At 58.7% G+C, this 25,696-nt stretch overlaps 1 protein-coding gene across 4 annotated transcripts in view; it reads left to right on the plus strand.

Annotated features, from left to right (window-relative positions):
• The window catches only part of CLIP2 (CAP-Gly domain containing linker protein 2), a 74,853-nt gene extending 49,639 nt beyond the window's left edge, over nt 1–25,214 (plus strand). For 3 of the 4 annotated variants that reach the window (XM_060649169.3, XM_060649171.3, XM_060649170.3), the window contains 12 exons: nt 259–456; nt 1,279–1,382; nt 2,987–3,047; nt 8,908–9,012; nt 10,760–11,695; nt 13,653–13,710; nt 17,141–17,224; nt 18,204–18,360; nt 19,958–20,117; nt 21,791–21,973; nt 22,262–22,324; nt 23,197–25,214. In XM_060649169.3, the coding sequence (XP_060505152.1) occupies nt 259–456; nt 1,279–1,382; nt 2,987–3,047; nt 8,908–9,012; nt 10,760–11,695; nt 13,653–13,710; nt 17,141–17,224; nt 18,204–18,360; nt 19,958–20,117; nt 21,791–21,973; nt 22,262–22,324; nt 23,197–23,208 (2,121 nt within the window). In that variant the 3' untranslated portion in view covers nt 23,209–25,214. The remainder of the gene's footprint in view (nt 1–258; nt 457–1,278; nt 1,383–2,986; nt 3,048–8,907; nt 9,013–10,759; nt 11,696–13,652; nt 13,711–17,140; nt 17,225–18,203; nt 18,361–19,957; nt 20,118–21,790; nt 21,974–22,261; nt 22,325–23,196) is intronic. The other variant, XM_060649172.3, reaches the window with a different exon arrangement.
• The last annotated feature ends 482 nt before the right edge of the window (nt 25,215–25,696 follow it).

A 25,696-nucleotide genomic window follows, 5' to 3' on the forward strand; every position in this document is an offset into this window, starting at 1 on the left:
GGATGTCTCCAGAGCATGCAATCCAGGTGAGGGAGGCCACCATGAGGCAGAGCCCAGGTGCCGTGACTGTCAGAGGCCGTGACTCTCCTGAGATTTGGGGAGCGTTCCTTGGATCTCAAACATCACGATTCCCCCCTGCGTAGATTGTCTAGGGCACTGGCAGGGAGGAGCAGGACCCTGGGAGTTGAGGTGCTCCAGCTGTCGTCTGGATGGTACTCCAGATCCCTGAGTCCTGCCTGCACCCACGCCTTCCTGCAGCTCACGGAGACCTCTTCGCGTTATGCCCGCAAGATATCGGGCACAACTGCCTTGCAAGAGGCGCTGAAGGAGAAGCAGCAGCACATCGAGCAGCTGCTGGCTGAGCGGGACCTGGAGCGGGCCGAGGTGGCCAAGGCCACGAGCCACATCTGTGAAGTGGAGAAGGAGATCGCCCTGCTCAAGGCCCAGCATGAGCAGGTAGCTGGGCTGGCGGGGCGGTGGGGGCACCCAGAGGGCGCCAGCAGCCTCCCCGGGCCAGTTCTGTGAGTCACCCTCATGCAGAGAGAACTAGGGGTGTGCAGAGGATACGAAGACCCCTCCTCCTCCTGATGGATCCAGAACCTGGGTATATCGTGCTCTTTCTGACTTGCTATAGCGGGAGCGTTTTCTGGGTCATGGAAAATTCTTCCCTGTTTGAACGGCTGTGTTCCCATCCATCATGGGGCGTGTCCTTACCGACGCAGCCCGTCCCTGTAGTTGTTCGGGTTATTCCCAATTACTCACTTTGTCTGAATATACTCGTCTACACGTTTTTTGTCTACAACCGTCCACGTTCCAGATCATGCCCTGAAGTAGCTCCATGTGCTGGATTTCAGGGAGGCGAGCCCTCGCCCGTAACCTTGAGTCTCCTGCTGTCCAGTGTTTCCTCTTCCCTGATGTAGATGTTTGTCTCCTGCGTGAGAGATCCTTCCTGGGTCCCCGTCCCCGTTCGGAGCCTGGCTCACCCCACCCTCAAGTGCTGGAATCATTAAGGCCAGGCTGTCACAGAGGCCTTTAGCAGACAGCGGAGTCTTAGACCCTTAGGTGTTGAGGGACATGGAGGGGATTGGGGACCGGTGGGCCAGAGGCTGGCCTCTGCCATGCCCGGCACTCAGCCAGGCCCTCCTCCCTCGAAGCTTGGCCCACGGTCTGTGCCTGGCCAGCTGGCAGGGGCGTGATGGTGGCGGGAGTGGCCTCTGCCACCTGGAGCCTGGTTCCGGGAGGAGGCTGACCCCGTCCCGGCCCTTGCTCGGGGCCCAGTATGTTGCAGAAGCAGAGGAGAAGCTGCAGCGGGCCCGGCTGCTCGTGGAGAGTGTGCGGAAGGAGAAGGCAGACCTGTCCAACCAGCTGGAGGAGGAGAGAAGGTGTGTGCCACCCCTGCCCTGGTCCCGGGGGGCACTTCTCTGGGCCTTGTTAGCGATGGCCAGGTGGAGCCCGGGCTCAGGACCTCCGCCACACCCTGGCTGCGTCACCCTGACCAGTGGCGTGAGCCCCGCGGGCCTGCCCCTCATCTGCAAAGTGGGGTGATGATCCCCATCTCTGCAGGCTGGAGGGAAGCGCCCCGCCTGGGAGTCACCATGTCCGTCCGCTGCTCTCCATCCAGACTCGGTGGGGGGGTTCGCCGAACTAGGGGTTCTCCCATGCCCCAGACCGGTTCACATTGCGGAGCACCCCTCTGGGCTGTGTGCTGTGTGTTCGGCTCCCAGCTTGTCTGCGTCTGGAGACTGAGGCTCAGAGAAGCACCGTGTTTTGAGGTGTCAGCCCCCTGCTGAGCGCTTTCCCTGGTCCCAGGTCTCTCTCAATCCTACCACGAGCCCAGGAGGCAGGTATTGCCCCCGTGTCACAGATGAAAACACTGAGGCTCAGAGCAGGCGAGGGATTCGCCTGAGGCCACCGGCCTGCTGGTGATGATGTGGTTCTTTCCCTCCTGCCTCAGTGACGAGCCGGGACTGTGGTTCCCTCGGTGTAGGGCCTCTGGCCTGACTTGATCCTGGGTCACCCGATGGGACAGAGCTGACAGGGGACAGGGCTTCTCTCGGCCCGGGGCTTCTGTCTCCTGGCTGATATTCAGATTTCTGTGGCTCCCTCCGCTCCCCCACGCCTCAGGCAGCCCCCACCCTCAGCCCTCACCTTGGGTCTGGGTTTGGGCTTTCAGCCGAGGCCTGTGAGCCACAGGCTGTTGTTACAGTCTGACTTGGAGAGAGAAGAGTTTATTTATATCTGCCTGAGACTGTTCTCGGGGCCCACACATCTGGTTCCCATGGCGACACGCCTGATGCTGACAAATAAAAACTTGAAGATGCCCCGGGGGTTGTGTTCAGGGCCCTATACCTGCTGGGTGACCTTGGGCAGGTCTCTTGCCCTTTCTGGGCCCCATCTCCTCACCCGTATGCCGGGAGCTGTCAGGAGGCCCCGGGAAGAGCAGCTTGGTGAGCTGTTACCGTGTCCGTGTCTCCCCTGTGCTGTCTTGGCGTGTGGGTGGGTGAATGTGCCTCCCGGAGGGTCCCTGCCAATGCCCGCAGCGGGGCAGTGGGGGCCCTCATCACGGAGCAGCCCTGGCCGATTTTGAGGGGAGGGGATGAGAATGAGGTCGGCAGGGGAAGAAACCCCCCCCGCCCCTTCCCTCTGTCCCCGCAGATTGGTCTGTTCGGTAGGCAGTGAGGTTCCCAGCACCAATGTGCTTCAATTTACAGCCTGTTCTGCCGCCCGGTCCCACCGCCACCCTAGGGAGGAAGGACGTTGGCTTCCACGCCCCCATTTTAGAGAGGCCGGCGGCCTCTGAGTAGAGCACACGGTGGGAATTTGGGAGGCCCGGAACTTTCCAGGAGGCCCTGCCCCCATCGGCCATGACCCTGGGACAGTGCCTTCTGCGGGGTCTGAGCACCTGGTGGCCTCGCCCATCTCTGCCGGCACTGGGCGACGCCCACCGCTCTGGGCGACGCGCGCTCAGCCCCGTCTCCCCCTGCAGGAAGGTGGAGGATCTGCAGTTCCGAGTGGAGGAGGAATCCATCACCAAGGGAGACCTGGAGGTAATGGCCAGAGGACCGCCCCTCCCCGCCTCGCTCCGCAACCCCGGCCCAGCCCTCGCAGGGCAGATGGTCCTGAGGTCCAGGCAGCAACTCTGGCCCCTTGGGAGGGGGCTGGGGGCATGTGGGGGGAGAAACCCAGGAGGGTCCCCTGGGAGAATGGGGAGGGGGCAGGTCACAAGAGACTCGGGTGTCAGAGGCGGGATGGCTCAGCTCCAGGAGCCCCAGAGGGGCCGTGGTTCCTTTTGTTTTGCACCTGGGCGGGATGAACTGAGTATCCCCAGGATGTGGCCTGAGGACATAGTGGCTGGGCTCCCCTGTCCCTTCTTTGTTGGACAATAGTCCTAAATGGTATCCCTTGGGTTCTTGGATTCCGGGTGAAACTTTGGCTGGGGGTAGCTTGCTGTTGAGTCACAGAACTTGTAGCTGGCCAGACAGCCTCAGAAAGCCAAAGGTTGTCACCCAGGCACGGGGCAAGGCAGCAGTCCCTGGGACCAGGACCCAGGACTCCTGGTTCCTGAGCTCAGCCCATAAGGATGACCAGTGATGGCACCTCAGTTACAACTGCTGGACGGGTGGTCTGGGCAGAGGTGAACCTTCCGCCCTCCGTTCCACACCCTCCTGAGCTGAGGGACGGGGGATGCTCCCATCGGTCAGTAAACGTCCCCCGCCGCCCCAGCTCTCCTCACCATGCTGTGTGGAGACCTCGGGGCTCACGAGGCCACAGTTGGGCAGGCAGGAATGGCTCACTGCTGTGGTCCTCCCTGCTCCCTGGGAGGCAACAAGGGACGAGGGCTCCTGGAGCTGCCGGATGGGGCAGGGGACAGTGATTCAGTCCTCCCCACGCTGGCCGGGCCCTGACTGACCTTGGACAGCCTCTTCCCTTCCTGGGCCTCAGTTTGCTCATCGGGAGGGACGTGTGTGATCTGTATAGGGTCACTGCCAGCTGCCCCTCTGGGAGCAGATTTTGTTGCCTGAGCCTTTTTAAAGGATGGATGTCGGGGTGCAGCCCCGATGTAGGAGCCCCAGCCTGGCGTTAGGACGATCTGTTGTACGTCTCCCTCTTAGCCGCGGGGACCGGTCGCGTGGTTGCGTCTGGATGGCTTTCCTGCTGGGCAGCTACCCTCTTGCAGGAGTTGGGATGGGCTTCTGGCAAAAGCGCCCGTGGTTGCAAGGGACAGAGACCCCTCCTCGCTTTGAAGGCTACGGGGAAGTGTCACCAGCAGTTCAAGGACGCAAAGCAAGAAATAGCCTCAGGAGCCAAGCCAAGCCCTTTCCTTCTCTGCTCAGGGACTTCCCTCTTCTCTTGCTTGACTCGTGCTCAGGCTGCACGTCTGTGTGTGTCTCTCTCTCTCACTGTGTGACTCCTGGCCACCCTCCCTTCAGCCGATCCTACAGCTCCAAGTGGGGGACACAGGGAGAGACAGGAATAGACGGCAACAGTCAGCCAAAGGGGCACTGGAGTCGCCTTGCTGCTGCTTTTGTTATGATCATATTCGTGACGACCATAACACAAATGGTCCCAACGTCCCACTCATCCCCACCCATCTTAAGAGTCAAAAATAAAACCCAGAACATTCCTGCGAACTCCTGGTCTCCCTCCAGCTGTCACCCCCTCTCTCTGCTTGTCCCCCTCCTGGCCTCACTCCCCAGTTCCAGCCTCTTAGCCTCCTTCCTGATCGAAATGTTGGCCTGTCCAAGGGTCCGTTCGCCCCTCGGTCTGCGCTGCCCCTGAGACCTTCCAGTCCGTGCCAGTCTGTGTCCTCTGTGAGCCCGTGATACCTCTGGTCTCCCCCCGAGCTCCACACCGGCGTGCCTATTGGCCATCTCCGCCAGGAGCAGGGGGAGACCACCGCCTGCAGCATTTTCCTGGGGTGGCTGTAACAAATGACCGCAACTCGGTGGCTGAAAACAACGCAGACTTACTCTCTCACTGTTCTGGAAGCCAGCAGTCTGAAATCAAGGGATTGGCAGGCTTGGCTTCCCTCGGAGGCTCTGAGGGAGAATCTGTTCCGTGCCTCACTCCCAGCTCCGGTAGGGTCACTGGCAGCCCTCGACGTTCCTCGGCTTGTGACCGCGTCACTGTCTCTGTCGCCGCATGGCCCTCGTCCCTGCATGTCCCCATGTCTCTGGCTTGGCCCCTCTTATAAGGACACCAGTCCCTGGGTTTGGGGCCAACTTAGATCCAGGATGACTTCTTCACTAACCACGTGCGGGAAGACCTTCCAAACAGAGTGCCATTCTGAGGTTCCGGGTGAATGTGAGATGTGGGGGGACGACGTTCAACCCAGTAGAGCGTCCCAAACGTGCCGTGTGTTCCTGCCCCCCACGCCCTCCGATACCCAGCTCAGCAGTTGGGCCCACGGCTGATTCGTCTTGAATCTTCTCTTTCCCTCATCTCTCCGTCAAAAAGTCCTCTTGACCTTGACCTTGCTTCTGAAATTATCTTCTTCCCCACGACCACCTACCCGGGCCAGGCCACAGCACCTCGCCTCGGACATGTGCACCAACCCCGACTTGACACTTATGTCTCCTCCCGTGTTCTTCCACTGCCCATTCTCCACGCTGAAGCCAGACACCCTAGCTTGTTAAATTTTTTTTTTAATGTTCATTTATTTGTTTTGAGAGAGAGCATGAGCGGGGAGGGGCAGAGAGAGAGAGAGAGAGAGAGAGAGAGAGAGAGAACCCCAAGCAGGGTCTGCGCTGTCGGCACAGAGCCCAATGTGGGGCTCGAACTCACGGACCGTGAGATCATGACCTGAGCCGAAATCAAGAGTCTGACGCTCAACCAACTGAGCCGCCCAGGTGCCGCTACAGCCTTTAGATTTTTAACGGTGGGAAAGTTTGAACCTACGTAAGTAGGTTCATTCGCCCGTCAGCGGGCTTCAGTGATTATCAACTCACGGCCAGTCTTACCCTAGCTACCCCCACCCCCAGCCCTCTCTCGTGTTATTTTTAAAACAGACCGCAGACATCTGTCCGAATCTCTTGAAAAGGTAGACCAGACCCTGCCCCTTCCCTGCTCACCCGTCCGGATCCACGGCCCCAGATAAGCCAAGGCTCTTTCAGGGTGGCCCAGAGAAGACACTTGGACCCAGGCCTTGTGCACCTGTGCTCCAGGCACCGAGCTGCTCTGACGCCCCCAGCTCTGCCTCTGAGCTTCTCCGTGTGCTGGTTCCTGCTTCTCCTTCAGGCCTCGCCTCTAATTGTATCTCAGAGAGGCCACCTCTGCCTCTCTGCTCTTCTCTCCGTCCCCCGCGCCCCCTGCCCGGTGCCTTGTCCGTAGCACTGCATTGTTTGCGTCTTTCCCCGCGATGGGCGCCCTGCAGGGGCCGGGACCCTTTCTGTCTCACTCACCCTTATGTCCCTGCTGCCAGAACAGGTCAGGAGCGCGGGCAAGTGCTTCTCCCAGGGTGGCGACCCCAGGCCACGGGCTGTGGACGTGTCTTATGGTTCTGGAACAGATCTTTGCCACCTTGCATCAGGGAAATGTGCGTACCGCTCCCTGCTGCCTCCTGAGTGGGGACGTCGGGTAGCCGCCTTAGACGTGACCTTCTTGGGGTGTGGTGGTGGTGGTTTAATCATCCAGGGGTCTCGTGTTATGATTTTGCTACTTACTTTTCACTTGCATGGGAAGCGCACGGTAACACTAAGGGCCGGGCTTAGGAACTCAGAATCCTCTTTGTTGATTTGTGCTGTGTGAGACCTCAGAGAAGGTCACGAGCGGTGATGTGTGCCTTTGACCTTCGGGAGCCCCCAGGGCAGGTGGGGAATCTGCTCCCCCCACTAAAGAACGTTTCCAGGCCTCAGTTACCCGAGGGGTACCCCAAGGCGGTGGCTCTGTGCCTCGCAAAGGTGCGGACACAGGGTCTGCGAGGGGAAGACGAACTACAAGTAGGGCGTAGGTAAGGCTTGGCTGAGCTCCCGGATTTGAGTTGCGGCAGGAAGTGGGGGTCCCCGACTTCAGGACCCTCCTTCGATGGCCCGTGTTGCTGCTAGAAATCTGTGTCTCCCCTCCATGGAGTGAGGCCGGCTCAGGGGAAAAGACACCAGTCCTGACATCTGGGGCGTCTGAGTTCTGGGCCTGCCAGAGTTGTGTGATTCTGCACCCGAGGCTCTGACTCTGGAGTCGCCGCTCCCTCCTGTGACACGGGGAGACAGCCGAGACGCCCCTTATGCGGGGGTTGGGTTCTAAAGTTAGCGCACCAGACAAAAGTCGCAGCCACCCCTGCACCGCCTCGCACAGCTTGACCGTAGCTTTACGACCATCGACTCCGGGGGACCCGCGAGTGACAAGCAGGAACGTGGTGGCCTCGCTCCTCCCACCCTGCCCGGTGTCCCCAGAGCAGATGGAAGACCAGGTCCTTCACCCCACCTAAAATCTAGCCTCTAAGGCTATTTTCCGCCCTCCGGGGTCCGGTGGTTGCGTTTATCTTAAGCAAGCATCTGAAGCAATTACACTGGACCCCCCTGTGCCTCCATGGAGACCCCAACCCGCAGACCAGGAGTCTAGAAGTTGGGAAAGTGGTTGATGGGGCTGGGTGGGAGGGTGTGGGGAGTCCTGTTGGGAGCACCAAGTAAAGCTGCCTTGAAATGTGGAGCTGCGGGCTCTTTCTTGCCCATGGGGCCACCAGGCATGCGCCACCTAGCGTGGGTCCCGGGCAGAGTGGCGGTGCCCAGCCTCTGTGGGAGAGGAGGGTGGGCGCGAGGCCCCGGAGACACCACGGTCAGCCTGTAATTTTCTGGAAGAGACGGAGCATGGCTGCTCGTGAGCGCTGTGGCCTGCCGCCCTCTTTGAGAGAGAGAGTAGAGTACTTTTTCACTTGTTCCTTTAGGAAAACTGGCAGGCATAAGATCACAGGCCAGAGGACGTTAACGTCTCTCTAGCTCTGTATGAATGGCAAGCGTGTTTCTCAGATGGGTTTACACTGTCCCCGTCACCCTTGCCAGAGACGGGCATGTGTGTGGCTAAGTCCCGCCTCGTCGGAATGGCCACACAGATTGGCCTTAAACTGCTTCTCCTGGATGGGGGAGGCTGAGGAGGACTCTCTGGCTTCTCCCCATCATGAACTTGGGTCTCCAGTTTGCCCCGGGGGCCCTGGAGCCGGCACCCTTGGCCCCTGCCACCCTTGCAGATCTGTTAGAGGAAACCCAAATGCCAGGCTGGATGCCCTGAGAACGTCGGGCTTTGTTGGCCTGTGAACCTAGGACAAAAGCATTCTGGTGCTTTTGGGAGACCGGGCCTCCTCCGCGGGGCCCCCGGGGGGGCGGGGGGGGGGCACTGACCCTCCGGGCTCTGGGCAGGGCAGCGGGAAGCAGGGCCTTGCAAGGGGGGTAGACAGATTTTTTTAAAACCTTCCCATCGGATTGGTTCTTATACTTTCAACTCAGGCCCCCGGGGCCAGGAGTCCTGGGTTCATTTGCTGACACATCCATCCTGAGGGCCTCCTGTGTGTAGGATCCTGTGCCTAAAATGAGCAGTAGCCCGATGGGGAGCGCGAGGAGGCTGGGGCCCCTCCCCAGAGCCTCCAGGGGAAGGACTGACCACCTGGGGAGCACGGCAGGAACCGCGGGGCCCTCTTGCCACCCTCTCCAGGGGCGGGGTGGCTGGGGCGGGGTGGCGGCCGCCCCTCCTCTGCCATTAAACCCACCCAGCCCGGTCCCCTCCCCAGACCTCCTCTGTCCCGGAGCCACCCTCTCTCCTTGACCCGCTCTCCTGTCTTGTTCACGGAAGATGACGCCGCCTCTCTCTCTCTCTCTCTCTCTCTCTCTCTCTCTCTCTCTTTCTCTCTCTTCCTCTGGCTTCCTCTGCCCTGTACTCCTCTCCCCTGGCCCGCCTCCCCACCCGCCCCGGGTGGACCAGACCCAGACGCAGCTGGAGCACGCGCGCATTGGGGAGCTGGAACAGAGGCTGCTGCTGGAGAAGGCGCAGGCCGAGCGTCTGCTCCGGGAACTAGCCGACAACAGGGTAACGCCGCCCTCCGGCCCCATCACGCCTCCTTCGGCTTCTCTGTTTTATTATTTTCTCTGTCTTTGGCTGCTTTCCTCATTGTTTTGCCTTCTGAGCCCCTTCTAGGAGGGAAGTCGAGGCTTGGGAACCCTTCCACCCCATTGCCACGTGACGCCCATTGGGGAGCAGGGGGTCTTGATTGTCCGGGACTTCGGGCCCCGGCTCAGGGTCCCACTGGCTGGGAATGTCCTGTGAGACCCCGCCCCCCCCCCCCACCCGCCCCATGCACTGCCACAACAAGGCTTTGTCGTGTTCAGAAATGGGGTGCCTCTCGGGAACGTCCTGCCCCTTATATGGGGCACCTCCCTTCTCCCTGGGCTGGGGAGGCTGAGGAAGGCGGGCGGTCAGGGGGCTGCAGACCGAAGTTTCTCTAGCCTAGGGTTTTGTTTTTTTTTTTTTTAATGTTTATTTATTTTTGAGCGAGAGAGGATCCAAAGCAGGCTCTTTCTTCACTGACAGCAGTGAGCCTGATGTAGGGCTCAAACTCACGCACCTTGAGATCATGGCCTGAGCTGAAGCTTAACCGCTTAACCGACTGAGCCACCCGGGCGCCCCCTAGGGGATCTTAACTATGGTTGCAGGAGGGGCCAGCCAGAAGGACCTGGGGCTTTTGGGGAGTGGGGATGTCCATAGGGCGTGAGGTTCCGTGTCAGACCCAGGGTGGGGCTGGTGAGATACAGCAGACTAGGGAAATCTCTGCTGGAGCAAGGGGGAGGTCCTGCCAAGGCCCAGGTCCGGGTTCTGGGCCCCGCCGGCCCCTCGGTGCCCACCATACCTTTCCCGGGGCCGGGCCCCCTGTGCAGGTACCCACGTCCAAACAGCTGGCCAGCCCAGCCCAGCTGCGGTTCTGGCAGTGGAGCTAAACAGCCAGCTAGCAGCGATCAGTTCAAACCATCTGAGCAGGGAGGGCTGTGGGGCGAGCCACGGTCGGTTTCTGCAGGCCCGCCTCGGCACGCGAGTGTGTGCGTGTGTCGGGGGGAGTCTGGAGACACACACGGGTCCCTTTGCACACCCTGGCCGTCGCTGGGTGACCGTACGTGCTCGTGTGGTACACACACGTGTGCATGGAGGCTCTGCCTGCAGAAACTGACCCAGTCACGTTGACAGGCTGGAGCCCCCCACACTGAGGCGCCTTGATCTAGGGTTCAGCCTGATTATAAAAACAAAAGCAGATTTATTGAACTACAGGTCACCTTCAGAAACAGTTTTAAGTTAGCGAAAGACTTAAAACGTGTCGATGAATGCACTGTTTCCAAATCCATGACCACTGTCGTGATCCAAATGGGTTTTTGGAAGACGCAGCCTCTGATCTCCGTTTTCCATCAGGAGGTGGGTCTGGGAGCATTAACTTTGTACCGCCTGAGTTAAACCAGACCCTTCTCTGGCCAGCCCCTCCGCGAATCGACCCATCCGGCTGCCAGATAATGCAAAATTCCCTCCTAAAGAAAGCCAGAACCTCCAACAAGTGGTTTCTTTTAACCACTGATGTGTCCCAAGCCACCAAGGGCAGCGGGGACCGTCCCGTCCCGGAATCACAGGGCCGCAAGCCCAGGGAGTCCTTCCGGAGGCCGGGACGCCCCGGCGGGGTGGGCGCCCTTCCCCTCCACGAACCTCCCCCGCGGGGCCGGGGCCCGCCCCTGCCCCGGCCACGGCCCCTCGCCCTCCCGCCGGCCCGCTGACCTCGGTCTCCCTCTCTCCCCGGCAGCTGACCACGGTGGCCGAGAAGTCGCGCGTGCTGCAGCTGGAAGAGGAGCTGAGCCTTCGGCGCGGCGAGATCAAGGAGCTCCAGCAATGTCTGCTGCGCTCGGGCCCGCCACCCGCCGACCACCCCGAGGCCGCCGAGACCCTGCGGCTGCGCGAGCGGCTGCTGTCGGCCAGCAAGGAGCACCAGAGGGAGAGCGGCGTGCTGCGGGACAAATACGAGAAGGCCCTGCGGGCCTACCAGGCGGAGGTGGAGAAGCTGCGGGCGGCCAACGAGAGGTACGCACAGGAGGTGGTGGACCTCAAGGCCAAGGTGCAGCAGGCCACCAGCGAGAACATGGGGCTCATGGACAACTGGAAGTCCAAGCTGGACTCGCTGGCCTCGGACCACCAGAAGTCCCTGGAGGACCTCAAGGCCACCCTGAACTCGGGCCCGGGGGCCCAGCAGAAGGAGATTGGGGAGCTGAAGGCCGTGATGGAGGGCATCAAGATGGAGCACCAGCTGGAGCTGGGCAACCTGCGAGCCAAGCACGACATCGAGACCGCCGTGCACGTCAAGGAGAAGGAGGGGCTGCGGCAGAAGCTGCAGGAGGCCCAGGAGGAGCTGGCGGGGCTGCGGCAGCACTGGCAGGCCCAGCTGGAGGTGCAGGCCAGCCAGCACCGGCTGGAGCTGCAGGAGGCCCAGGACCAGCGCCGCGACGCCGAGCTGCGGGTGCACGAGCTGGAGAAGCTGGACGCGGAGTACCGGGGCCAGGCACAGGCCATCGAGTTCCTCAAGGAGCAGATCTCCCTGGCCGAGAAGAAGATGCTGGACCACGAGCTGCTCCAGCGGTCGGAAGCCCAGAGCAAGCAGGAGGCCGAGAGGCTGCGGGAGAGGCTTCTGGTTGCCGAAAACAGACTGCAGGCCGTGGAGTCCTTGCGCTCGTCCCAGCACGGCAACGTAGGCGGCCGCCTCTCCTGCCGGGCGGGGGGGGGGGGGGGCAGGGGGGGGGGGAGCCCCCACAGTCACGGGGGCCCCGGTGTCGGCCGGCCCCCTCTTCCCAGCCAGGCCCGGCCGAGAACAGAGGGCACCTCTCGTGCCTCCGTCAGTAGTGCAGGGTGACCGTGGGGACCCGAGGTGGCCTGAGCTGACCTGGCTGGGCCCCCGCAGCCCAGGCCCGCAGAGGTGCGTACCCCAGCACAGAGCACAGGCTTCCTCCCGATCCCCGGGTCTCTGCGTCTCCCACACGTGTCCTACTGCGCAGGCTCCCGGCCCTCCCCCAGGAGCCAGCAGCCGGGAGCTCCGTGGGGCTGGAGCTCTGCCTGTCCCCAGGGGGGGTGTCCCGTCTCCCACCCTAATGCCGACCCAGGTGACCTGAGCTGCGGGTGGCTCCCTCTCGCCAGTCCTAATGAGCCCGAGCAGCCGTCCAGCGGCCACAGTGTGGGGGCCTCCAGAGTGGGCGCTGGGAGGTGGAGGGGGGTCAGGACCGACGTTGCCTTTTCTCACCTTAACTCTTGCTAGGGCAGCGTTCGCTCTGTTTCACAGATGAGCAAACCGAGGCTGAGACGGAGAAACTTTCCCAGGGTTTCCCGCCCACCAGAGGCAGAGGTCAAGTCCAGCCCCACAGCTGGAGGCCAACAAAGGGTGCCCAGGATGACAAAAGTCAAACCCTACCCGAAGGACAGCTGGCAGCATGGTCATTGCCTTCATACGGGCCCTGGGGCTTCGCGAGTTTCTGATTCCCCTTGTGCCTTTGAACTAGAAGTTAGCGTTCCAGCAATAAGGAAGTGTTGGGGAGTTTCAAGGAACAGGATATCTTTTTCATAAAAGGAGCCCTGCCTGCATGATGCCTTATCCTCCCAGGGTGGCAGGCTTTTCTGCCCCCTTTCTCCCAGGGAGGGACTGTTTTAGCAAGTGCCGTCCCAGGATCCTGGGCAGAGCGAAAAGGAACAGTCTCTGAGTAGCTTGTGTGCAAATGGCCTCACTGCCTTCTCAGAGCAGGGGTAGTCAGGCCTGGGACCCCAGCAACTGGACTCCTGTAGCAGAGGAGGTTTTAGACTGCTGTGGTTCCAGAGGACAGTCCCTTCCTCTTGGTCACAGACCTTAGTCCAAGGAGTGGGCGGTGATCTCAGCAAGGCCCTTCTCTTCATTTCCACACACCGGGGGCCTTGGCCAGGACCCACATGACTCCCAGATGCAGAGGTTTCAGTGCAGAGACAATGGGCTGAGACTTAAAAAGGGGCTTGGGATGTATGAGCAGAAGTATGAGCGGCAGGTTGATGGAGGTGACTGCCTGCTCCGCTCTGGGCCGATCTGATCCGCAGTGTTAGACTGGCAGACAGCATGCTCAGAGGAGAGCCTGCTTGGGCAGGAGGCTGAAAACTTTTTTCCAAGAAGCCGTGGGGAGCCTGTTAATGTTTGCCATTCAGAGGTTTTTTTTTTTTTCTTAATTGATCTTTTCTTCTTTGGTTTCTGGGTTTATTATTAAAAAGTAGTAGCATTTATTAAAGTTCCTCGGGAGCTGGCCCCGGGGCGTGCTCTGCGTTCGTTCGCAGCCCTCGGACAGCCGATGCTTGTTTTACGGGTGGAAACCAAGGCTGGGATTTCGCCTCTGGAAGATGATGGAAACAGACTTCCAGGACTAATCTCTGTGGGCGTCCCAGGGAAGGAGACATGTGTTTAATATAATAGATGTTTTCAACAAAGGAAGGAGTGGGAGGTGTTCACACGGGAGCTGCACAAACAGCCTTCGGGGGCGCTGGGGGCAGGCGGGGGTCCTCTCTTGTCAGGAAGGCAGGACCGAGAACATCCTTGCCACCGTACCAAGTCCCTGAGAGCCACCCTGTGTAGGGGTGAGGTGGGCCGGCTGGGGCAGGGGCAGGGGCCAAGCATCCCTCTTACCAGAACCTTCTTTCAGATGATCGAGTCCAACGACATTTCAGGGGAGAAGGTCAGGATGAAGGAGACTGTGGAGGGTGAGTGGCTGCTGGGCTGGGTGGGACCCTGGGCTTTTTGTTTGACGTCATCTGCCCGCCCTCTGCTCACCGCCTCCCCCCACCCCTGTCCCCCCTCCGCGTTGCCGGAGTTCCCTCCCTAAAGGCACCGCGTTGGCCAACCTCAGTTTACTTTCCAGACATGTTTATGCACATCCAAACCCGTAAGTACCGGATGGTACCACGCCTCCCTGCTGTCCAGCCCCCCTTTCTCCTTTCCATTTAATGATGCCGCATCTTGGAGGCCGTTCTTATCAACGGTTTCCAGTCTATTGTAACCACTGCTTCAGTGAATTACCTTCCCCTCTTTGGGGCTCCAACGGGTTTAACCCCCGAACGCTGTGGTTCAAAGTGTGTTTCCCCACGAGCCTCACCGCCAACAAACTTCATCAGACTTTGTGACCTTTGCCAGTCCGAGTGGTTCTCCCGTGAGATAACTTCACCTTGCCTCTCTCTTACTGTGAGCGAAGCTTCCTTTCCAGTTCCACTTGGCGTCTTTTGCCCATGTTGTTCCTCGCGGGTGGTTCATCTTTCTGTTGATTTTTTACAAACTAGGTACGACATTGCAAACATTCCTTCCCCATTTGTGGTTTGTCTTTGGACTTTTCTCAGGGTCGTATGTGCCGTGCGGATTTGTTTCAAATCGTTCTTTTCTGGGGCACCTGGGTGGCTCAGTCAGTTAAGCTGCTGACTCTTGATTTCGGTCCAGGTCACGATCCCAGGGTCGTGAGATTGAGCCCTACGTCAGGCTCTGTGCTGGGGATGCAGCCTGCTTAAGATTCTCTCCCTTTCCCTCTGCCTCTCCCCTGCTCACGTGTGCACATGGGCTCTCTCTCTCTTTCTCTCTCTCTCTCTCTGTCTCTCAAAAAATAAAATAATAAATAGGGGCACATGGGTGGCTCAGCCGGTTAAGTGTCTGACTTTGGCTCAGGTCATGCTCTTGTGGTTCGTGAGTTCATGCCCCGCTTTGGGCTCTGTGCTGACAGCTCAGAGCCTGAAGCCTGCTTCAAAATCTTTCTCTCTCTCTCTCTCTCTCTCTCTCTCTCTGCGCCCTCCCTGCCCCACCCCCCACTTGCACTCACTCTCTCTCTCAAAAATAAATAAACGTTAAAAAAAAATTTTTTTTTAACGTTTTTTTTTTTTTTTTTTTTTTTTTTAATTTTTTTTTTTTCAACGTTTTTTATTTCTTTTTGGGACAGAGAGAGACAGAGCATGAACGGGGGAGGGGCAGAGAGAGAGGGAGACACAGAATCAGAAACAGGCTCCAGGCTCTGAGCCATCTGCCCAGAGCCTGACGCGGGGCTCGAACTCACAGACCGCGAGATCGTGACCTGAGCCGAAGTCGGACGCTTAACCGACTGAGCCACCCAGGCGCCCCAAAAATTTTTTTAATAAATCATTTAAAAGTCAATCTTTTCTTTTTTGGCTTCTGGGCTTCTCATTTTTAAACTGTATCCCATGTTTTCTTCTAGTTTCCTCGTTTCAAGCTCTCCACTGATTCAAATTACTAATCTTACCACCTTCAAATTCCTTTATATAACTGACTTTATTTCTGGACCTTCTATTCCATTAGTAACCTGTCTGTTCGTGGGCCAGTTCTATAACGTTTTAATTATTGAAGCTTTATTTATATCATAATGACTGCAAGCCTAGCCTTTCCTGCTCTGCTTTTTCAAAATTTTTTGCCTGTTCTTTTTTTTTTTTTTTTTTAAGCTGATGCAACATTAACATAGAATTAACTGTTTTAAAGTGAGCAATTCAGTGGGCATTCGGTACATTCACGGTCTCGTGCGACCACTACCTCTGTCTAGTTCCAAATCATTCTCATCTCCGCAGAAGGAAATCCCATACCCATTATCAGTCACTCCCCAGCCTCGGACAACCACTAGTCTGCTTTCTGTCTGCATTTGCCCATTCTGGATATCGACATAAATGGCATCCCGAGACACCCCGGTGGCTCCGTCAGTGAAGCATCCGACTTCGGCTCAGGTCACGATCTCACCGTCCGTGAGATCGAGCCCCGCGTCGGGCTCTGTGCTGACAGCTCAGAGCCCGGAGCCTGCTTCGGATTCTGTGTCTCCCTCTCTTTCTGCTTCTCCCCCGCTCACGCTCTGTCTCTCTCTCAAAGTAATAAGTAAGCATTAAAAAAACTTTAGAAGGCATCCTACAATATGTGGCTTTTTATGTCTGGCTGCTTTTACTTAGCATACTGTATTCCAGGTTCATTCCTGCTTACGGCTGAATAATATGCCGTCATACGCTCCACTTTTTATCCATCCGCCTGTTGGTGGACATTTGGTCTGTTTCCACCCTTTGGCTATTGTGAGTCGCGTTGCTGTAAGCACACATGTGCAGGTGCTTTGCAAGTGCCTGTTTCCAGTTCTTTGGGGGGTGTGCACCTTCGAGTTGCTAGGTCATATGGCATCTCTGTGTTTAACGCCTTGAAGAAGTGTTTGCCAGACTCTCTTGGCTAGACTTGCTTATTGTCCAGGTGGCTTTAGAATAAGCTAGTCTGGGGGCCCCTGGGGTGGCTCAGTCAGACATCCCACTCTTGATTTCAGCTCAGGTCATGATCTCACGGTTCGCGAGATAAAGCCCCGTGTCAGGCTCTGTGCTGACAGCCCGGAGCCTGCTTGGGATTCTCTGTCTCCCTCTCTCTCTCTACCCCTCCCCCACTCGTGCGTGTGAGCACCCGTGCCCTCTCTCTCTCTCGCTCTCTCTCAAAATAAATAAATAAGCTTTAAAACAAAAATAGAGGGGCGCCTGAGTGGCTCAGTCGGTTAAGCGTCCGACTTCAGCTCAGGTCACGATCTCGCGGTCCGTGAGTTTGAGCCCCGCGTCGGGCTCTGGGCTGACGGCTCGGAGCCTGGAGCCTGCTTCCGATTCTGTGTCTCCCTCTCTCTCTGCCCCTCCCCCGTTCATGCTCTGTCTCTCTCTGTCTCAAAAATAAATAAACATTAAAAAAAAATTAAAAAAAACAAAAACAGAAATAGAATCAGCTGATTTAGTTCCATAAGAACTAAAATCGTATTGGTATTTATATTGGCATTACATTTATAAAGTAGCGTACAGAAATGTAATGTTTCTTGCACTTTCCATAGATTATCTTTTTTAGCACTGCTCTGAGGCTATCCAGTATTCGAACCCACACGACTGGGTGACACGGGTACCGGGACCCCAATTTCTCACTCGAGGAAACTGAGACTCTGAGAGTTAAGTGGCCCGAGACCACACAGTGTTGGAGTCTCTTACCCAGAGTGGGTTACCCGGAGAGAGGGCTGGTGTGGGGGAGCGTTTGGACCCTGGAGGCCAAATGTGGCCTCGTTTTAGGGTTCTTGCGGGAAGGCCACCCCCTCCGCCCCTGCACCTGGAACACTGCAGACAGACCCCTTGTCTCTCCCTTCTCCCCTAGGCCTGCAGGACAAGCTGAACAAAAGGGACAAAGAGGTGGTAGCCTTGATGTCCCAAACCGAGATGCTCAGGGCCCAAGTAAGTGGTAAGTCTCCTTCCTGCAGGGCAGGTGCGGGGGGCTTTCACGGGGGGGCCTCAGCCGGTCGGGCGTGGAGTGGGTTGGCTCCTGGGTCAGGGCGCCCTCTCCCGTTCTGCCCTCAGAGGGCACCATGGGCCAGTCCACCCGCACTGGGTTTCCACCTGAGCCGTGGTGAGAGGGCCGGTGTGGCCCCCACAGTGTCCATGAGACCATGAAGGACCCCGGCCGGCCTCTTCCCCCGGGGCCAGTTCTCTGTGTTCTCTCAGTGAACTCCACCAGGTTGCTCTCTGGTCTTGAGGACCATTTCACGGGTGACAAAGATAGAGTAGCTGCTGCCCCCCGGTGCCTTTCTAGCTGAAGTACCAGGATTTCAGATTCCGGGGGAAGGATGCCGGCCGCGGCAGGGGATGAGACACAGAGGACACGAGGACAGAGGGGGAGCCTGGGGAGAGGCAGGGGTCTGGAACTGGTGACTTCGTGAACCGGCCCTGCTTCTCCCACCAGAACGCCAGTGCTGGTGTCCACGAGACCGCCCCCCTCCTGGGGAATGGTTCCCACCCCCCACTTCTGTCCAGTTCCCACCACGTTCACGTGGCCTCGTTGGTCCCGGCCAAGGTCAGCTGACCTCAGAGCCCTCCAAGGAAGGCTAAGGTGAAGATTTTGCTTTCCCTCGTCCAGGACACCGTCGTGAGCGCCCGGGTCCTGTCTCGGGCGGGGCGGGCCGCTCCCCCGGCCCCGAAGGGCCTGCGCTGCTGTGCTTGGGGCCGCGGCCTGCTTTGTGCAGCTGCCCTCTCGGCCCCTTGCTGCCCGGCTCTGCAGGACGAGAGAGACCCGCTCAGTGCAGTGTGTGGAGTCGTTGTGGTCCCCCCGAGAAACCCGGCTCCCTTCCCCGGGGCCTTCGCCGCCCCCCCTCCCCCCCCCGGGTGGGACAGATTCCCGTGGCGATCCTGCCCCTCTCTCTGCTTTCCCTGCCGGCCGACCTCAGCACTGGAGGCCAAGTGCAAGGCGGGAGAGAAGAAGGCGGAAACCCTCCAGAAGGAGAAGCGGCGCCTGGAGGCTGAGCTGGAAGCCGTGTCCCAGAAGACCCACGACGCCTCGGGCCAGCTGGTCCTCATCAGCCAGGAGCTGCTCAGGAAGGAGCGGTGAGTTAGCCGTGGGCGCTGTGGTCCCGTCGGGCCCCGACCCTGGCGCCCCTCCACCTGCCTGAGAGGCAGGGCAGGGGCGGGGGCGGGAGGGGCAGGTGGCTGGCAATGGCCAGCGCCCGCCGCAGTCCCCCGCCGAGCTCAGATGCAGCCTCGGAACCCTTCTCGACACGGATCTCCAGGCGGCAGAGCCTGGAGGCAAGATGAGTGGTTCCCACACTTCTTGGTCCCCGCACCAAGTCACCAAGTGACTTCAGCACTTCAAGGTCATGAGGGTTCCCCCACAGCTTCTGCTTATTTCTTCTGTATTTGCCATGTTATCAATTCAAGCAGAAGTTTTAAAATATTTCCTAATCCATTTAAAAATCACAACAAGCTGGGGTGCCTGGGGAGATGAAGCGCCCGACCCTTGGTTTCGGCGCAGGTCGTGATCTCACGGTCTGTGAGTTCGAGCCCTGCATCGGGCTCTATGCTGGCCGCATAGAGCCTGCTTGGGATTCTCTCTCTCCCCCTCTCTCTCTGTCCCTCCCCCGCTTGTGCTGTCACTGTCTCTCTTAAAATAAGTAAACTTTAAAAAATTGTAGCAAGCAGGGGAACCTGGGTGGTTCACTCGATTAAGCGGCAGACCGGCTCAGGTCATGATCTCACAGTTTGTGAGTTCAGGCCCCATGTTGGGCTCCGTGCTGACAGCTCGGAGCCTGGAGCCCACTTAGATTTCTATGTCTCCCTCTCTCTTTGCCCTTCTCCCAACCCTAGTCTCTCTCTGTCTCTCTCTCGAAAATAAAGATTAAAAAAAATTTTTTTTTAATAATAATTTTTTAAAAAATCTTAAAAAGTAAAAAAAAAAAAAATAGAATGTCTTACCACATGAGCTCTCTTGGGTGAATGTTTTATTTGTTTTGTTTTATTTTTTTTTTAATGTTTTATTTATTTCTGAGAGAGAGACACAGCATGAGCAGGGGAAGGGCAGAGAGGCAGGGAGACACGGAATCTGAAGCAGGCTCCAGGCTCTGAGCTGTCAGCACGGAGCCCGATGCGGGCCTCGAACTCACAGACGGTGAGATCATGACCTGAGCTGATGTCGGCCGCTTAACCGACTGAGCCACCCAGGGGCCCCTTGTTTTATTTTTTAATTAAACCTTCTGTTCTCTCTTTATCTTTTTTTTTTAAGCTTATATATCTATTTTCAGAGAGAGAGAGAGAGTGCACGTGTGCATGTGAGCAGGAAAGGGGCAGAGAGAAAGGGAGAGCACAGAGCTGGACATGGGGCTCGATCCCACAAACCATGACATCATGACCTGAGTCGAAATCGAGGGTCAGATGCTTAACCTACTGAGCCCCCCAGGGGCCCCTGTTCTCTTTTTTTTTTTTAACTTGAAAAACATTCCGGAAGAGACCCAGTTCTCTTGACCATCCCATCCCCAAATCTGGCCCCTCTTGGTTTCATGCCTCGTGTTTCCACAGCGGCCCCTTGTGGCACAGGTGCTGTGTCCCTGTCAGGGTGGCCTGTCTGTAAGATCCCGGCGAATCTCCACAATGTGGGAACAGAGGGCCAGGGCTGACTAGCTCTTCTGTGCCCCTCGCTGGCCCCTGCCAGGAGCCTGAATGAACTTCGAGTGTTGCTGCTGGAGGCCAATCGCCATTCGCCAGGGCCCGAGAGGGACCTGAGCCGTGAGGTGCACAAGGCTGAGTGGCGGATCAAAGAGCAGAAACTCAAGGATGACATCCGGGGCCTGCGAGAAAAGCTCACTGGGCTGGTATGTGGGCCAGGGGGTGGCCTGGGGATGGGGGGATGGCAGGGTGGGCTGAGGCTGCCCCAGCCGTGGCGACTGGCAGCCTCCTAGAGCCAAGTCACAGGGAGGGTTCAGAAGGCCCTAGAATCACGGGTCAGCGATGTAGCTGGTGGTGGGGCCACGGGCGACCCGTTTGCAGACGTTGTAGCCGGCCATGTGGTCGTCTGGGGGATTCAGGGCAAAGGAAGACTTCCGAAGAACTTGAGCTTGTCCAGAGCTAGGATGGACTGCTTCAGGGTGAGCGCCCCATGCAGGGGAGGAATCAAGCCAGAAACCAACTCCTTGCTCAGGGTTTGGCAGTGGGGACTCACGCATCATCGGTCGAAGGAGGGAGACGGGTATATCGAAGCACCTTCTGACCCTGGGGTTCTGGGAGCTGAGACCCCTCCATCAGGAACAGGAGCCTGACTGGGCTGAGTCCCCGAGGTGGGGGCTGGAGTAAGCGGGCTGTGCGTTGAGGACAACCCTTGGCCAGTTACCGCGCCTAGTCAGTTGCAAGGGAAGGACAGGACCCTGTCTGGGAAGACAGGCTGCTGTCCTAGGAAGTTGCTCCAAAGCCCCTCCCTGCCCTCCCGCTCAGCCGCCGGGGTTTGGCCTTTGGAGGAGACAGAAGAAGGGAGGCCTTGAGGGCCGGGGGGAGGAGCAGGACCCACCCACAGCTGTGGGGGCCCGTAGGGTCAAGGGCTAAGGGGTGTCACACACCCCTCCAATCCTAGCGGGTCTAGCCAGCAGGCAGGATTCCAAGGCCCTTGCGGTCCTTGTGGCTCTGTGAGTCTGGACCTAACTCAGGAGAAGACAAGGCCCTGGGGCTGGCGGAGACTTCAGAGTTTTGATTCTGAGACTTTCCCTGAGCCTCATGGAGTGGGGGCAGTGGCATTCTTGCTCCTCTCCGTGGGGAACGGGCTGGTCAAGTTTACATGGATGTGGGAAGTTCCCCTTCACCCGGGGGCGGTCTCTCCTGTGTCTCTCTGAGCTGTCTCCCCGCCCCCCCCCCCCCCCCCCCGTGCCACGGGAAAACTGGGGAAGGGCTTGGTGGTTAGAAAACCCCCAAAGTAAGGGAGTTTTAGGTGGACGATCAGAGTGGAGCGGAAGGATCTGGAAGCATGCAGCCCAGGGGCAGTTTATGTGGGAGCAGGGAGGCTCGCGGGTGTATCTCCAGGCACCCTGGTGGGCAGGGGTCAGTCGTGGAAGACTTGGGAGCTGAACGTGACAAATATCCTGTTGGGGTGGGGAGGAGGGTAAGAGGTGATGAAGCCATGGGTCTAGGGGTGAAGGGAAGGGACCCACATAAAGACAGTGGGGGAGGGGGAAGGGGGGAGGGGGGGAGTGGGGGCCACAAGAAGGAAAGAAGGGAGGGCGTCCTGCATTTCAGGACCTGGAGAATCTGAAGCATCTGACAGCCTGGGAATTCAGGGCGGGGGACAAAGAGGATACTTCAGTGGGGACCCTCGAGCGGGGGAGGAAGGCCTGGCCTAGAGAGCAGGGGGGGCCAGGAGAGTTTCCTGCCTGGAGGAGAGACCGCCCTCCCCCCAGCACACATGTGCACAGGTACGTGCACGCGCACACACACACACACACACACACACACACACACACGATCGCGTGCGTACTCCCCCTCCCTTCCCTGCTGCTTCCAGGACAAAGAGAAGTCCCTGTCAGACCAGAGGCGCTACTCGCTCATTGACCCGTCCTCGGCGCCTGAGCTCGTGCGGCTGCAGCACCAGCTGATGAGCACAGAAGATGCTCTGCGGGACGCGCTGGACCAGGCTCAGCAGGTGGAGAAGCTCGTGGAGGCCATGAGGAGCCCCGACAAGTCCCAGGTGAGCCGTGGGCCAGGGCGGCTGACCCGGCGGCCGGCCACGGGGCACCGTCCTCGGGAAGCGTGGCCCTGACCTCCGGGAGTCCCGGCCCAAGGGGTACATGGTTTGATCTTGAGGAGGAGCTCAGACTAAGCTGGGGATGCAGCCTTGGTCCCCCCGGGGTCCTGGGACCCGCATTCTGAAGAGCCTCTGGTGGCCCCAAGGGGAAGACCTCGCCACCTAGGGGCCAAACCAGGAACTGCTGCCTGGTGAACCTCTCAGCATCTGCGCATGACTCTCCCTCAACAGGCCGTCCCCAATTCCGGATCTGCAAACGGCATCCACCAGCAAGACAAGGCCCACAAACAAGAGGTAAGGGGCGCCCTGGCCCCGGGGAGACACCCTGGCCGACTCCTCTGGCCAAAAAACCCCGAAAAGCCACCAAAATCACGACGGTGCGTTTGCGCCAGAGGCTTTACCGTCGGGTCGCTCACGACCTGGGGCCAGTGCAGTTAAAGTTGGCTCGGCCATCATCTGCTCTTTTAGCCTCGTGTCTCTTTTTTTAAGGACTTTTATAATAAAAGTTAAAACATGTCTATTAGGAAACGTTTGGTGGGGGGAAAGACCCAAAATAGATAAAGAAGGTAGTCCTCTTGCCCAGAGGTGACCAAGGTTGACATTTTTAAATGATATCCTTCTTGAACTTTCCTGTGTGCGTGTGTGTGTGTGTGTGTGTGTGTGCATACCCAGTCGGTCCTCATTATTCACAGATTCCTTACTTGCAAACCTACCTCCTCCATAAAATTTGTGACCCCAGAATCAATACTCACGGCACCTGTGTGGTCATTCACGGACACGTGCAGAGGGGAGAAAAATTCGAGTCACCTGACGTGCACATTCCCAGCTGAGGTCCGACAGACGACCCTCTGCCACCCTGTTCCTGCTCTCAAAAGTCAACAAGTGTCCTTTCCACGGTCTATGTCGTGCCACGTTGGCCACATTTTTGTGTACACGGGCGCTCGGTGCTCTTCGTGAGACCCAGCTGCTCTCACCCCTTCCCCTAAACTGCTCCCACCCTACCTCCTGCCTCACTACACCCCAGACACCGCAGAGTGGCTTTTCCTGCCCCGGGGCCTTTGCATGTGCTGTCCCCGCTACCTGGCACAAGTGGGCTCTCAAACAGCCCACCCCACTCCCTTCACTATCTGAGACACGCTTGCTGATCAAGGCCTTGCTCCCCCCAGGAGAAGCACTGACCCTGAGGGACACCGTGGAGCAGCCGAGTCCGCAGCAGAGCCCCTCCGGCCTGCCCCGGCGGCGCCCCCTCCAGGCAGGGGCCAGGACTGTCACTTTGGAGACAAGAACAGTGTTTGTAACGATAACGTGCCCACTGCCGCGGACAATCCCCCACCCCGACCCCCCTGCCGGACCGGGAGGCTCCCTCAAGCACCACCTTCCACAGCGAGCGGTACAGTCCTGGCCTGGACCCCGGGACCTTCAGCCTGGACACCCTGGATGCCCCGGCAGTTTCTGGAGTTTGGGGAGGCTGAGGTGATCCGGCCAGGCCCCTCTCGAGCTGCCCTGAGGACCATCTTGGCACCCCAGGTGTGTCCCTGCCCTCCCTTTCTTCTCCTTCTTCTCCCGGGTTCCCCTGAGACCCCAGAGAGCCATCGTCCTGGGAAAGGGTCAGAGGGGGCCCAGCTAGGCACCAAGGAAGGCAGGCCAGGCCTCAGGAGCCAGGTGGGGACCCCCTTTTCTGCAGCCACTTCCGGGCCTACGCAGTCCCCGGGCTTCTTGCCCCCACAGGCTGAGCCTTCTTCAGACAGTGGTCCGAGACCCGTCGGCCCGTCTGCCCAGTGAGGCCCGGGTTCAAGGTGTTGGGGGCAAGGTCCTTCTCCCCCCAGCCCCCAACACCATCTCACATACACAGCTCCAAGCTGCTGGCCAGAGGATAGCCACCAGGGCCAGGAGCCACAGTATTAGGAAAGTTCAGAAGCCCCTCTCCCCATCCCCCACCACGGACCTGGCTTGGAGCGGGGGCAGGGTGGCCGCAGGGCGTTTGGACTGGTCTGGAACGTGTCTCCTGGGTTGACCAGACGCTCCAAATCTGGGCCTGTGCCCTGCAGACACGCCCACGCAGGCTGTGCCACATGCACCCCCTGACCCTTGGCACACGCACGGAGGGAGCAGGCGTGCACACGCGGTCGTGGGGGGTGGGGTGGGGCATTTGCAGTCAGCCGCTCTCAGGACGCACACGCTGGGGTGCACAGGACACACGCTCTTGGGACCGAGCACCAGGTCTGGCCGGCCCGCGCCCACGGACATTGCAAACGTTGCTGCCACCTGGCTGCGTGCCCACACGCCCAGGTATACGTAGGTGGGTTCAGGGATGCGTGTGCCACACACGTGCATCGGAATGCACACGTACCAACAGCCCCCTTTCTTACCAGGCACCTGTCCAGAGCTTTGTAAGCCCGTCTCCTATAGCCAAGGAAAGAGCCCAAGGGATGTTGATGACGAGAAAAATCTAGCCGCCTCTCTCCTCTGCCCCCCGAGTCCAGCTGAGTTACTCCAGACCTGTGTGTAGCGGGAAAAGCCAGTTCAGAAAAGCCTCTAGAGCTGGAGGGCCCGCAGGGTACCGCTTTGGGCCTGCCTCCACCTCCCGCAGCTCAGGGAGGGTTTTCGTTCGGGGCCCTCCCCTGCCAGAGGCTCGCAAGGGAAACCTGATGGCCCATCGTGGTGTTCCCAAAATGCGCCAGGATGGGTACGCAGACTGTGCCCTGGGAACAACCTTGGTGGCCTTTGGGTGCTCCCAGGCACAGATGCGTGTGGCTCCCATCCTTGCCCAAACTCAGCCCATCCTGGGGGGGGCAGCCAGTTCGCCCCATCAGCCCCCCACCTCCCCACTGGCTTCTGGTAGCTCTCGCATGCGGTTTTATTTAACAACAGTCTAGAAGCGATGCTTTAGTGGCCTAACCCAGAGTCAAATACTACTCTTTCCAGCAAAATCTGGCAGCTCGCCCCTCCTACGGGAGGCACTGATTAGTCTACTAACAGCCAAAGGCCCACACCAGGAGGGGTTGAGCCCCCAAGGCGGCTGGCAGGTGGCAAAGAAGCCACTTGGCCGCGAGCGTCTCCGCCTGTCCGGTGTGGGCTCAGCCGTGCCCCGTCCCCAAGCCCTCCCGCACCCTTGCCCTCCCCAAAGTGGAATTGTTGAAGTGTGGCGAGTCTGTGCTCGAGACAATAAAGCTTGTGACTGAGGTCTGGGGCCTTCGTTGTCTGCTTTTCTCTGTGGGCGCCCCAGTGCATGCCAGGAGTCGATAGTCCCATTAGCCGCCAACTAATTCCTACTCAGTTGTGAATGACTGATGGGGGCCTCAGAGGGCCTGGCATTAAGAAGTCCGGGAGACTGCACCTGGCCTTGTCCAAAGAGCAGGAACCCAGCAGGGACGGGACGAGCCCGAGAGATAGGTCAGCGGGACGGGAGGCACGGCAAGGTGGCCGGGCAGGGCTGGGGGTCTGGATTTGAATCTGCCGGAAGTATGACTGGGCCCAGAAGGAAAAGAACAAAAAACCCCTGACGTGCCAAATGACGAACACGAGTTCAGTGAGTTTGGGGAGAACATTTAACCTTAGTGAGCAAATTCTATCTCCTGCAGCAAGCTTTCTAGAGATCAAATGAACAGTCGAGGTTTTGCAAGCTCTGTGGTCATTTTACAGGTTTTGCAGTAGACGTTGCCTCCC

The sequence above is a fragment of the Panthera onca genome, chromosome E3 (genome assembly GCF_046562875.1).
Source record: "Panthera onca isolate mPanOnc1 chromosome E3, mPanOnc1 haplotype 2, whole genome shotgun sequence".
In the NCBI taxonomy this organism is placed as follows: Eukaryota; Metazoa; Chordata; class Mammalia; order Carnivora; family Felidae; genus Panthera; species Panthera onca.